This window comes from Arachis hypogaea, chromosome 3, assembly GCF_003086295.3.
Source record: "Arachis hypogaea cultivar Tifrunner chromosome 3, arahy.Tifrunner.gnm2.J5K5, whole genome shotgun sequence".
Taxonomy (NCBI): Eukaryota; Viridiplantae; Streptophyta; class Magnoliopsida; order Fabales; family Fabaceae; genus Arachis; species Arachis hypogaea.
Genome location: NC_092038.1, coordinates 98069959 through 98084595, shown reverse-complemented (window position 1 = coordinate 98084595; position 14637 = coordinate 98069959). Strand labels below are relative to the sequence as shown.

The 14637-nt window shown below is 33.3% G+C and overlaps 1 protein-coding gene across 1 annotated transcript; it reads left to right on the top strand.

The window, feature by feature from the left end:
• Positions 1 to 9399: 9399 nt before the first annotated feature.
• On the top strand, positions 9400 to 14542 carry LOC112790782 (protein FAR1-RELATED SEQUENCE 5-like). Its single transcript, XM_072229982.1, has 4 exons — positions 9400 to 9834; positions 11072 to 11234; positions 11699 to 13911; positions 14209 to 14542. The coding sequence occupies exons 3-4, from the start codon at positions 11986 to 11988 to the stop codon at positions 14287 to 14289; spliced, it is 2007 nt and encodes a 668-aa protein (XP_072086083.1). The 5' UTR covers positions 9400 to 9834; positions 11072 to 11234; positions 11699 to 11985; the 3' UTR covers positions 14290 to 14542.
• Positions 14543 to 14637: the final 95 nt, after the last annotated feature.

Here is a 14637-nt window from a genome sequence, read left to right as displayed (position 1 = left end):
GGCAAGCCAAGCAGTGACGGTGAAGGTTGAAATGATTATTGATGAAGGTCGGGGCAGCCCGGTTGAGAGAGAAAAGGGTATCGAGGTGAAATGCTTTGATAAATTAGGGTTTGAGATGGTTATTTTTTTGAAATAATTGAGTGAATTTTTATTTAGATAATTTGTGGAGTATTTTTTATTTTTTATATGTATATAGGCTAAATCTACAGCCCATTGTTAATATTGTTTAAATTTTTCATAATCTTTTTAGTAGAATTCTAAAATTAAAGAGGACTTATCTATCAAAAAAGATATTAATTCACCATTTAACTATGATTTTTATTCACAAATATTTAAAATACTTACAAATTTACTCCTAAAACAACAAAATTAAAATTGTATTCGTACAAAATAAATTATGGTGAATAAAAAACTACTAAGACATTAAAAAAGTATCCAAAACTTTTAAATTATTCTTCTTAAATTAAAATTTTTTAAAATGAGAATATTAATAAAGTGATAAAATAAGAGGTTAATGTAACAAAAATTTTAGAATAAAAGAGAATTTGAAAAGAATAAAAAAAGAGAAATAATTTCATTGAAGGAATTTTAAAGAAGAGAAGATATTATCACTAATTTTTTACTTCCAATTACATTTCTATTTTATTTATTTATAAAATTCTATTAACTAATAAAACTATCTTACTTGGGCTATTGGGCCCACTTTTACTCATTACATTACTTTCTCCTTAACGACAATCTTGTCTCAATGTTGTGAAAAAATTTATAGATTCTAATTACAATTAATAAAAAAACACCAATTTTAAAAGTTGTTTTTTTTATCTTATTTATATTCTACTAATAAAAAAAAGATATACTACCAAAATTCTATTGTTAAAAAAATAGACCTAACATATGTCCAAAATAATTTTTTTAGGGGTTGCCCCAAGAGTTGACCCATAATACCGAGATTGAAATTGGATTGAGATACACAGTGAAGGTGATGCGTGAGTATCTCTTTTATATTTTTTATTATTTTAGATATAAATTTATTGAGTTTTGTTGAGATTTTAGTGTTTGAAGTCTATTTGGATGCTACTTTGAGGCACATTGTGATTTTATTTATTTCAAAAAAAATTCAGACTAATTTGATAGAGTTTGTGCAGTAGAAAAATGAAAAAATTTGACTCTAATGAGTTAGCGCCAAACGCCGCTACCTGGCGTTTAGCGACAGGCACCTTGTGTTGTGCAAGCCTTCTGTTGAGTTGGCGTTTAGCGCGAGGTGCTTCGTAAAATATGTCAAGACCACACGCTAGTGGTGCTAAACACCGAGTCTGACGTTTAGCACCAGGAAGTCAGAAACCACACAATTCTTCTCTGCCTCAATGGCGCTAAACGTCGAGCCTGATGTTTAGTGCCAGTAGCGCATATTTGGATTACACGGAAGGGATTCATTAGCTTAGTTTTAGTTATTATTTATTTTATTTTCTTTTCTTTTCATTATTATTAAAACAAAACACAAACTTTTAGGGTTTAGATTTTATTATTTTATTTTTAAATCAATTAGGTTAGATATAAAAGGAGAAAAGATTCAGCCCTTTGGGCTCTTCTCCTCTCTCTCTTCCGCATTTCACACTTTACACACTTTTAAAACCCTAGCTTTTTTCTAAGTCATGAGCAACTAAACCTCCTCTGTTAAGGTTAGGAGTTCTGTTTATTTTGATGGATTAATACTATTGTCATTCTATTTTGATTAATGTATTGATTTAAATGCAAGGATTACTTTCGTTCTTCATCCTAGGAATTAGAGTATATTGGAAAATAACTCTTTTTTTTTTACTTGAATTCTTGTTGAATCTTGAAAAAGTTAACTCACTTAAATAACAGCTTGAAAGTAGGCTAAGGATGATTCGATAGTCCCAGAACATTTGGACCATTAAATGGTTCCATAACAAAACATATTTTTTAAATTTTTTTAATAACTATTAAATAGTTCTTTTCTAATTTTAATTAGAAATTAACCCCGTATATTTTATTTATTTATAAAAACTATTTTTTATTTTATAAATTATTATTTTATCATTCATCTATTATGTTTATTAACAATTAAAATTAAAAATAGTAACGAATTAGATCTTCCATTGATCGTAATAAACTTTTTGGCCATTCAAATCAATTAAAAGTTTATATTTGATCCGTGACGTTCGTCCAGGACTGTGAAATCGTGTTTCTTTGAAAATCAATGGATTGGATTATCAAAACAATCGATTGACTTTCAGGTTTCTCATAACTTAATCAATTAGACTACAGGTTATCATAAAATAATCGATTGAAAATTGCAAGGCAGCATGGTTTTTGCAAAAATCAATCGATTGATAATATTACCTAATTGATTGAACGATGACTAAAATGTGGGTTTTTTAAAATTCAATCGATTGCTTATACTACCCAATCGATTGAATGCTTCAAAACAACCTGAGGTCTCATAATTCAATCAATTGGTTGTGTTACCCAATCGATTGAAGTCATCAAAACATTTGAGCAGACATAAAAAGCAGTTAAAACAGGGGCAAATCCATATTGCTTTGATGACTTCAATCGATTGGGTAACACAACCAATCGATTGAATTGTGAGACCTCAAGTTGCTTTGGAGCATTCAATCGATTGGGTAGTATAAGAAATCGATTGAATTTTAAAAAATCAACATTTTAGTCATCGTTCAATCGATTGGATAATATGACCAATCGATTGATTTTTGTGAAAATCATGCTGCCTTACAATTTTCAATCGATTGTTTTGTGATAACCTATAGCCAATCGATTGAGTTATGGAAAACCTGAAATTCAATCGATTATTTTGATAATCCAATCGATTGATTTTCAAATAAACACGATTTCACAGTCCTAGACGAACGTCACGTATCAAATTATAAACTTTTAATCGATTGGAATGGCCAAAAAGTTTATTATGATCAATGAAAGATCTAATTATGTTATTATTTTTTATTTTGATTGTTAATAAACATAATAGATGAATGATAAAATAATAATTTATAAAATAGAAAATAGTTTTTATAATTAAATAAAATATATGGGGTTAATTTGTAATTAAAATTAGAAAAGAACTATTTAGCAGTTGTTAAAAAAAACTTAAAAAACATGTTTTGTTATGGGATCATTTAATGGTCCAAACATTCTGGGACCATCGAATCTAGTGCCTTGAAAGTAACTCATCATAATTCCTTAATTAATTGGACTTAACGTGATATGTGACATATAATCACCTTATCTTCGGGTATTTAGGGTTTGTGTGGCTAATAAGATAGAATTGGACTTAAACCTTTAATCTAAATTAAGTGACCAAGGAATTGGTGGTTAATTAGGTTAGAGGAGATTAAATTGCTAAGAACTTAGGGTTTAATCAATTAAATCTTGCCATGAATTAAATCTTGCATGATTAAAGTAGTTGGTAAGAATTGTTAATCCGGAGGAATAAATATCTCTGAAACCTTAACTATTTTTTATATAGTCTTCATAACCCGTTTACTGTTTGCTTTTTTAATTTCTCTGAGTACTGTTTAATGCATTTGAATCCAAAACACTCATTTGTGCTTGTTTGACTAGGTAAATCATTCAATTATTATTGCTTGGTCCATCAATCCTCGTGGAATCGACCCTTACTCACCTGAGGTATTACTTGGTACAATCCGGTGCACTTACAGGTAAGTTGTCGATTGTAAATTCCATACCAAAAGGCCCAACCCATGAGGAAAAAACAACACCTTACCCTATTTCTCATTCATAGTTGTAAAAACTAGACTAACTCGGTTGGTCGGATAAAAAATTAGTAAACCGGCTAAGAGACTGGTCCGGATAGAGCATAGGACCAGATAAGGAGAAGAACTACTAAAAATCAGTTTGACCCGACCGATTTTGATAAAAACCGACAGGTTTAAAAAATCCAGACTGGTTCCATTTTTTTATAACCACCCTTCAAAACTGAAGGATCCCCTCCCCAACCCACTCTCTCACTTTGTCACTTTTTCACTCTGAAGTATGAAACGAGCAAAGGAGAGAACAGAGTGCCTCAACATTCTCCCTCTCATTGCATGGTCGCCGTCTCGTTGGTGACCCGTCTGCATCCACCAGCTCCTGTGCCTTCAGCTTCAATATTGTCACTTCCATGTTTGTCACCTCCGTTCACATCACGTCGTCCTTGCGCCTTCATTGCATTCGCCAGCTCCCGCACCTTCACTACAACCAGATCCAGAACCGACTTAGGATGGAACAAGAAGAAGGCCAAGCAAGTAGAAAAAAGGAGGAGCATGAAGTAGATGGCTTCGACTTTCCCTATTTTCCAAGTCAGTTCCCCTTCTTTATTCAATTGGAGCTTGATGCATACTTCCGATTATTATGTTAGAAAGAAATCATCATAATTAGAATCATTTGAGATTAGAGAATAAATGATTTTAGGGTTTGAAAGCTTAATTTGTTCATTTGTTTGTTATCAGGCTATTACTAATTACAATATTTTTTAATTGTTTCAATTTGTTGTCTCATCATTTTGATTCTATTTTTTCATGATTGTGGCTATAGTTGGATATTCAAGTAAATGTGTGTTTCTGATTGTTCATAATATTATACATATGGTTCAAGATCTATTCATAGTTCTTAAGTTTGAAATTTGAATGCAATTATTTAGTCTACTTAGAGTGTTATTGTTTTTCCATGTTTACATAGATTTTATTGAGTATTTTATATTTTTATTTATGTGACATAAAATCAACTGGTTCAACCAGTAATCTACTAATTAAACCATTGATTCAGTGATCCAATAGTTTGATCGGTTCGATCACTAATTCGGTTATGACAATTATGTTCTCATTCATGTTCTTTCACAAAAAGATCTGCATCCTTGTTGCCAGTCTCTCAACTACCCTTGCCACCATTTGAAAGCTCACAACCGCATCGAGAAAGCAAAGGAGATGTTGCCGGCGATGGTTCCTTCCCATGCGTCGGATCTTGCATTGCTGCCGAACTCCTATCACGATCCCAAGAAGCACCGCCACCATGAGTGGTGGTGGATTAACCACGATTGGAAGGACGCCGTGGATCCCACAAATTTGGAGATCTCTGCCTTCCATCATTAGTGCTTTGTCTTTCACCATCTCGGCTCCATCTTCCGCCTTTCCCTTCGCGACGACGTTGTCCTCAGCGCCATTATTGGCCGTGTTTCTTATGCCATTGTTGTTCTAAGGTGTTCTGCCGCTACCATTGTCCTGCTGTATAACAAATTCACAAATTGAGTCAGTAGGAGACGAAGCAGACGTCACGATGCTTGTCGCTACTGCAATCTCCACTTTGACATCTGGTGTGTTTGCTTTTGCCGAGGTCTTCTCAGTTGCAACGTCGCCCAATACCACCGTATGTGAGTTTAGATGCGGTTGCTTTGGTGGTGGCCTTTGCACGATTGCCGCCCTTGCCTAGTTAAGATTTGCATCCTCCCCTATTGCTGGAATTTAATTCATGCGTTACAATTTTTGTATTTTCTCTTCTAGTTTAGATTCTGGATATCTAATTGATCTTTAATCGGATTCTTTGGAGTTCCATTGTTGATCTGTGAATCTTGAATCTGAGCCTGGATCTACAATTTTTTGTTAGATTATATTATGAAATTTCACTTGATTTGGTTGCTCTGGATGCCTTAATTTTGTTGTTGAATCTAGAATGATATATGGATACATTTTTTTTTAATGAGGTTGAAATTTTGGATTTAAATGCTCCTCTTCTTTAAAATTGATTTCACAAATCATTCTACTTAGCCAAACATTTAGAAGAGAATTATAATTTTTTTTCAAAAAAGTTTACTATGAATATAAATTTTTAATCCATTAATAAAATAAATAATTAAAATTTTAGGATCCTTCACACCAACACTGCTAGCATAAATCATAAAATCATCATAATATTTGCTAATAGTACCAATTTGATCTCCAATTAAATTTGACAGACCTATTTTATCTATTTATAGAATTTTATTAATTAATAAAATTATTCTATTTAAACTATTGAGTCCATTTTTATTCACTATAATTAACTATTCTTAAATTAAGATAATATGACTTATATATGATAGAAGTTACAAATTTAATAGTGATTAATTTCACACTTTATCAATCTCCTTATTCTCAAAATTTTCTATCACATCTCTAATTCCAAAGCGCTTCCCAAAAGAAAAAATTCCCAACCTTTACTCCATCCCAACTCACCCTACTACACCCCACCTACAATCACTGCAATTTTACCTCTCTCCACTCCACATGTAACCACTGTCATCTCATCCCATTTCACCCTAACTCAATTTCTTTTCACTTGCACCCTTTGTCTCATTTCTTTTCCTCTTCGTTGCTGGCATTAGCGAATAAAAGTGGTTCATGTTATCCAATGAAAATTCGTGACTCGACTCATTTTAGATTCAGTGCACCTTAGTTCATTTTATTAAACAAGTTGAGTTTGAGTTTTTTGTAAAACCCATTAATGAAAAAGGTTAGGTTATAGATTTTAAAAATAATCTATAAATTTTGTTGAGTTGATTTATTAAAATATTATTTTTGTAAAAATAAATTATTTTTATTTTGAATTTTTAACTATTTACTCGTATTAAGACCAAAACAAAACAAAATAAAAATGAATACTTAATACTAATGAATATTGTAGGCTTTTTTAATCTTTTGTTGAGATAAAGGTTTATGTATATATGTATTATAAATATAGTTATAATATGAGATTAATGATTAATATATAAATGAATTATAAATTTTAAAATTCATCTAATATCAATTTAAATTTTTTTTAAATTTATTGTTTTGAGTTATAATTTGTAAAATAAGATTTTCAAATAAGTTTGTAGGCATATTGAGCTTTTAAACAAGTCGAACTTGAATATGAGAAAAAGCCTATAGAAAATAATAGACCTAGACTTGGGCATATATATTCACAAGATTGGTTAAGCTCGTCTAAGTTAACGCTAAGCTCTGATTGGCTCATTTTCATCACTAGATGTCATTTATACTTCATCTACTGTCTTTACCTATGTTATTATGTTCTTACTTCCTTTACCCTATCACTATTGCTAGGTTTGTGCTCTGTCAATATTGCTACTTCCTCTACCAACAACGGACCTACACAGGACAAAGGGGGCACTTGCCCCACTCTCATTTTAATTTTTTAATATATATATATATATATATATATATATATATATATATATATATATATATATATATTTTAAATTATAAATAATTTCACTATAAATAAATTAAGTTCAATTATTTAAAATTTTAAATTTATTTTATTTTTCTATTATTTGACTATTAGTTAACCTAATCAAATTTAATCTTTTTTCATTTTCAAATTTCAGTCATCACCACTCCTTTATTTTCTTAAACTTTTTTTCAATTTTATATTTTCAATATTCTTTTTCTATTTTTTGTCTAGTAGTTATCTTCTTTCTATCAAAAGATCAATTTTAAATTTTATATTTTTTTTATATACGTCTCTATAACTCTATCAATTTCATTGTTTCTCTTTTTGATACTTTTTGAAAATTTTAATTCAAGTAATTATAGTTTAAGTATTAATCTAATTTTTTATTCTGTTCATGAATTTATATATTTTATTTTATTTTCAATTTAGTGATCCTTATTATTTATTTGTTTATCCTTCGTTCTATTTTATTATATATAATTATGTTGCATATAAATTTCTAAAGTCAATTGATGAATTTATTTAGAATATATATTTTTTATTTTTAAAAATAATAATAAAAAATATTTTAAAATAGTAATAATTGTTTGGTTACATATATAGAGAGACATTCAATCAAGTTGATAATGAAACAATTATTCACTATTTTCAAAATATGAAAACAAGAAGAGAAGTACCTTCAAAATTTAAAAAAAAAAGGTTAGCGACTAATGTAATTTTTGTTTTTTTTTTTTTTTGTATTCGAATAATTAATGTACACTTTTATTTTATTAAATTTGGATTAATATATCTTTTGATGGTAATGTATATTATTTTTGTCCCTTTAACATAAATTTTGTAGGTTCGTCACTATCCTCTACCATCATCACACACTGCGCGCGGCTTCCTCTATCTCCCATAATTTTTGTACACCTTTTTTTGTTATTGTTGTTGTTGACTTGTTGTTGCAGTGGTAACTATAGGTGAGGTAAAAAGTTCCATTGTTATACTATTATTGTGAGAGTGATCGTGACATTATCGATGGTAATGAGGGTATATGGCAGCAATAAGGTAAGGAAGGAGAGGCTCAGGTGTTGAAAGCGAGGGTGAAGGAGAAAGTGGTGGTAAAGAGATTGACGGAGGCCAAAAGTAACGATTAGGAGAATCAAAACAGGATAAACTAGTCAGGCCAATTTGTGTACCTAATTAAATAGACAGGTTTTTGCCACTAAAATCAAGCGTGTTTAAATTTTGGGTTAAATAGGTTAGCATAATCCGTAGATTTAGGTGGACCAGACTTAAACATGCATTTATTTACTTATTTGACAATCGTAGTAACAATAGTGGTGAAACAAATGATGAACGGTGAAAGAGGAAGAATTTGTGATGATAAAATAGGATCAACGGGGGGTGAGGATTGGAAGTGAGATTGATCAGGCAAGGATTAATGTGAAAAAAATAACTACTTATTGTTTCAAGATCCTGTAAATTAGGTTGATATTAGTGATTAGTGGTGGTGGTTAGGTTAGCTATACTAGGTGACTTACTTAAGATTAGTCAGTGATGCATAGATACTTTAGTGTGTATATAAGCATGCATCTATATGAGTAGTGTAGTTAATATTATATAGAATTATTTTTGGTGACTTATAACTTTTTTTGGTGACTAGTCAAAGTTATATAGAATAATCACATTGTTACATATCTCTCTGTTTGCTCTTCCTTAAGTGCGCATGTTATACTTATAAATAGAATGAATTCGAGAATGAAATTAAGATTAGAAAAAATAATTTAATAATTTTAAATATTTTTTTAGTGTTTGAATAATTTTATTAATCAAAATATATTTTTTATGATGTTAGTTTTGTTTTTTAATAAATAAAAATAATACTTTACTGTTAATTCAATCAAAATAGGAAAGAGCAGCAAAAGAGTTATATACATCCGTGACGGTGTGTTTAATTATAGAATATACCTTTGAGATTACCAATAGATCACATTTTGTACTATATAGTATAGGAAAATTATCCGGTGTTCCGGACAAAAGTATCGGAACACGGTATTCAGTGTACGAAAAGGTAGGCTGTTGAGTTTTGTCATGTAGTAAAGGATGAAATGGCAAAAATAACCCTATGTCTCTTTATCAATTGACGAGAATAACCAGCTCTAGACTATTAGTGAATTTCTATTTTGTTGAAGTCGTTTCTGCAAGGAATGATGGAGAGCGTGGGCCTGAGCCATTTAGTTGTGGCCCAGAGTTATTGTTAGAGGTCCAAGGGTTGTATTAGGCAGAAGAGGAAGCAGGAAAACTGTTGTCAGTGGTGTGAGAAAGACTCTGAGAAGGACCTGGCAGTGGTGGCGTGGGCCGTTGCCTCAACACGACGGAGGTGTGCGTCAGCCCGGAGTTATTGTTGGTGGTAAAAGAATTGTAATCAAGCAGGGCAGTAGGCAAGAAAAGTGGTGTCAGTGTTGTGAAAAAAGCATCTGAGAAAGAGTTGGGGGTGGAGTTGCCGGTTGCCGCAACACGACGGAGGTGTGTGTCATCGGTGGAAAAAGAAGTGCCAGGTGAGTGTCGAAATAAGCCAGTATGTTGTTGTTGCTTCCACAAGAGGTGAGAAAATTTAGTATTAATAATTATCGTTGTTTGTTATTAGAGTGTAGGTTGTATCCCATGAATTGGAGTGACTTTGACTCCATAGCCTAGCCTGTAGCAAGCTTGCTTTTGCTACTAATACTATTGGTATAAATATATATATGTTTATGAGTACTGAGTACTTAGTAGTAAGCATCACAATATAAGTGGTCCAGCATGAATGTCATATTCGGCCATTCCTTATTATACATTTGCTTGTATAGAGAAGCAAATAAAAAGACTAATATTTTTATACTTAAGTTGTATATAAAAGATACAAACAAATAAAAGTGAGAAGAGCACAAGTTGATTATTGTAGAATGCGGTATAGTGACATTCCAATTACAATTCTATATATGCCCCTACTTCCCTTTCTCTCATTTCCTCGTTATTGTCTCTTTGGAAAATTGTCTCTTTGGAAAGTTATAGCAAGTTTGTTTATACTCATGAAAATAAATATTCCAAAACTCTATATTGCTATTGTTCAATTAAGTGGATAAGTTTGCGTACATAGATGTTGAGTACTTTAGTTTGAAGCTGTAATGATTTTTTTTTCATTTTTCTTTTTATGGATTTTGTACGAGGAATTAGAAATAGTCATATGCCACTAAATTACAGTTGATATATGTTTTAGGAATATCATAATCACTCATGTCCAGTTTTGTTTACATGAATTCATGTAAATTATCTCTTGTAACTATAATTTAAGATTCTTCTTTGGATATATGATTTAGAATTCTAAAAAATTGGTGATTTTAGTTCGTTAACCAAGTCAATATCAGTTCACAGCTGAATGAAAACTTATATCTTATTCCTCTTGTCTTCTACTTTTTAGCATATAATATCATTATTTAAAATAAATTATGAATAAGTATGAAAATTCCTGTTGCAAGCTAAATTCATATGTACTGTTTGGTGGTGTCTGGTGTGTAAAATAAAAAACTATTGTAATTTCAGAATTATGAGCTGGAATATATTACAAGAGTGTTAGTTATTTGTGTGATCAACATTGACGATAAAAATAAATTAATGTATAAATGAAATAAATCTGCATGATTCAAATGCATTATTCTATGCAAGTGAGTCTCCAAGATATTAGTTAAAAGTGTGAACCTACTTAAGTAAAAAAAAAATATTTTTACTCTTTGAATTTAGTAATTTGGGTTTAGTCTCCAATTTTCTTGTGATTTTCACTCTTTTGACTTGATTTGTTTAGTATTGTTGAATGCCGTTCCTAGTGAGACAACTTGGTGGATGGTCGTGGGATAGTGATATTCAAGATGGGGTCATGTAGCGGAACAGTGCCGGAATTCGAGACTGGAGGTGTTGAGCCAGTAGATGGCCTTAGTGAAAGTGGTGAATGGCATTGCGACACATTGGTATGAATAATTTTTTGTGTTAATTTGCATGTACTCATTAGTAGCCCATCTCTGTGTTATAAATTGCCTATGAAACACCATATAATGGAACCACCATTTGTGTGTAGAATTTTTCTTTTATTACCATTAAAATACAATAGATGAATAATTATTCGATGACATTCAAAGAACAATCGTTAAACATAAATATATAATATTGAAAATATTGTACCACATTTTTTTATTAATATATGTAAATGCAATCATTAGGATTGGTAACTAGTAATAAATTAATAAGGAGCGTGTGGGAAAAAATTATTTTTTTTGTGCGACTGGAAATAATCCTTTTCTCTTCATTGTATATGATAGAAATAATCGAATTGGAGTGATAGAATTATTGCAAAAATTTTAAATTAGTATTTAGTTCAGTTTATTGTGTGGTTGAAATAGAGTAAGGGATTTCACAGTGTGCTTGCATTTTGCAGGAAAGCTCGCTAGATATTGGAATGGAAGCGGAAGAGGAGGGAGAACCGTTGGAGGATCGCGATGAAGAAGATAATGGCATCTCTGAACCAGTCATGTACAGTGCCGCAGAGATATTGAAAATGGAATTCAACAACCCTGATGAGGCGTCCCGTTTCTATGAACAATATAGCCGGGCGAAGGGTTTTGCCATGAGGCAGGGAAAGAAACTGAAAAATAAAAAGGGGGAATAGTTCGATACACATATTTATGCAACAGAGAAGGTTTCAGAGACAAAAAATGGCTAGAGATGCAGGATCGAAAGCGAGAGCACAAGGTTGTCACGCGATGTGGGTGTTTGGCAGAGATGAGGATAAAGCCGAAAGGTGATAGCGGAATTTGGTATGTTTCACGCTTCGTAGATGACCATAACCATGATCTTCTACCTGCAAAGTTTGTGCCATACCTGCCTTCGTACCGGAAGATTTCTGATGTTGATCTAGCCCATATGGACAGCTTGAGGCAAGTTGGAATTTCTATTCCAAAAATATATGAGTTAATTGCTGCGCAGGCAGGCGGATTTAACTTTGTTCCTTTCACAAAGAGAGATATGTACAATGAGGTTAGGAGGCAACGTGCCTTAAGGAATGGTGATGTGAATGCGGCTCTAAGGTTTTTTGAGAGATGTGCAAGGGGGGATGAGAAGATGTTCTGGAGGTTTGAAGTTGGGCCAGACCAACATATGTGTGACCTTTTTTGGAGCGACGGGCGTAGCCAGGATGATTACAAGATCTTTGGTGATGTTCTTGCCTTTGATGCAACATATGGTCGAAACAAGTACAATCTACCAGTTGTTGTGTTTTCTGGGGTCAACCATCACAACCAGACATGCGTGTTTGCCACAGCCATGGTCTCGTGTGAATCTCAAGCGTCGTATGTTTGGGTGTTGAGAAAGTTTTTGGAATGCATGGGTGGTAAAGCTCCTAAGGCGGTAATAACTGATGGGGATCGATCCATGCGCTTAGCCATTCAAGAAGTATTTCCTGAAGCTCATCATCGGTTGTGTGCATGGCACCTACTGAGGAATGCAACCGTGAATGTGTGCAAGCCGCGGTTCACAATGCTTTTGAGAAGTTGTATGTTGGCTGACATAGAAGTTGAAGAGTTCGAGAAGCAATGGGAGGCGATGGTGGAAGAGTGCGGGGTCAGAGAAGTCGAGTGGGTTAAGGATTTGTACACGAAGAAGTTATCATGGGCCACCGCGTACATTCGTGGGTGTTTTTTTGCCGGCCTAAGGACAACATCCCGTTGTGAGTCATTGCATGCAAAGTTAAGGCGGTTTGTGGAGAGTCGGTATGGGATCTTGGAGTTTGTAACAAACTTCCAGCGCTGTGTGGATTTCCTAAGAGATAACGAGGAGGAGCTTGATTTTCGATCATTGTATGGAACCCCTGTTCTTCAGACTCAGTTCCCAGAGTTGGAAAAATCTGGTGCAGTTAATTACACGAGGGAAATATATTTTCGTTACCGTGAGTCTTTGAAGAGATGCGTTCGTACGACAATTTTGGAGTGCAAGCAGATGGAGGAAAAATCTGTTTACGTAACACAAAAGTATCGTAGGCCAGAGTTGAAGTGGAATGTGGAACACGATCACCGCACCGATTCCTTTTACTGTACTTGTTTGAGGATGGAGTCATTCGGTCTACCCTGTGTTCACATACTAGCAGTGTTGGTGCGATTAGATGTTGCCTCTCTTCCAAAGAGTCTTGTTCTTCAGCGGTGGTCGAAGACCGCCAAGGTTCACGTCATGGAGCCAAGCATTGTGGACGAGGGCGGTGATGCAATAGCACTTTATAAGAGTCGAGTAGGGGTGTTCCTGCATCATTGTAAGAGGTTTGCTGCAGTTGCATCTATGAGAGACGAGGATTTTAAAGTGTATTTGGAGAAGGTAGTTGGGGACACAGTTGTGTTGGAATTGAAGAATGGGGTAGGACGATCGGCTGTTGCGGGAACCGATAATTTGGAGCAAGATGTGGTGCGTGATCCGGTTGGTGTGCGCACAAAGGGCACTGGTCGTGGACACGAGCCACTTGGTTCCAGGGGAATAAAGAGACGGAAATGCAGCACATGTGGCGAGTTAGGGCACCGACGCACCAGGTGTCCGAATGGGTTACCCACCGAGACTGTTGCTACACAGGATACCAATCAAGAGATGTTATCACAGACAACAGCCACGGTGAGTCATATTCGTTTAGTTTGTTGTTTGTATTCATGTTTAAAATATTGTCATATTCTATGATTGAAATTGTGCATTCCTTTATGGAGTGGCCATTTTTCTTTTACTCATAAACGGGAGCATCTTTTATTAGTGGTCTTGACTCCGATGAAACAATATTTACATCGGTGGTTTACAAAATGCAAATTTAGCTAGTAGGAACTTTGGTGTATATACATAGGATTTTATTTGTGTATATAATGAAAGATGGATATGTAGGGGTCTTATTTGTGTACATAATAAAAAATGGATTTGCAGGGTTCTGGGAATAGGAAGAATGGTCAGAGGTTGAGGAAGACTCGTGACGGTCAAAATACTATGAGTAGCTGCCAAGTTTAAATGGTTCCTTTCTCATGTGGTGTGTTGCTAAGGATGTATTAAAATTTCGTTCTGATTTTTTTTTTTGCAAGTCTATGCTGGCCAGATTGGAATTTGTGGTGGTGTTATGATGATTCAAATGGTGATGTATAGCTTAGTTCATGTCGAAGCTTTCGTAGGACTTATTTCATTTTGTTATGATTCTGTGTGATGTTCTGGTTTGTGACATACTTTTGTCGAAGTTTCTACTTAAAAACTATGAACATTTACTTTATGCAGTGTGTTCTTCCTTTTATTGTCCATGGTTTGTGCGATTGTCTTATCCTGTTTCTGTGTTTCACACTTGCACTACTACTAATTCCCATTGAA

Excerpts from the sequence above, each read along its gene's own strand:
- LOC112790782 (XM_072229982.1), top strand. The coding sequence starts at position 11,986 with ATGCAGGATCGAAAGCGAGAGCACAAGGTTGTCACGCGATGTGGGTGT. Across the intron at positions 13,912-14,208 it reads TATCACAGACAACAGCCACG|GGTTCTGGGAATAGGAAGAA; the intron begins GTGAGTCATATT and ends ATGGATTTGCAG.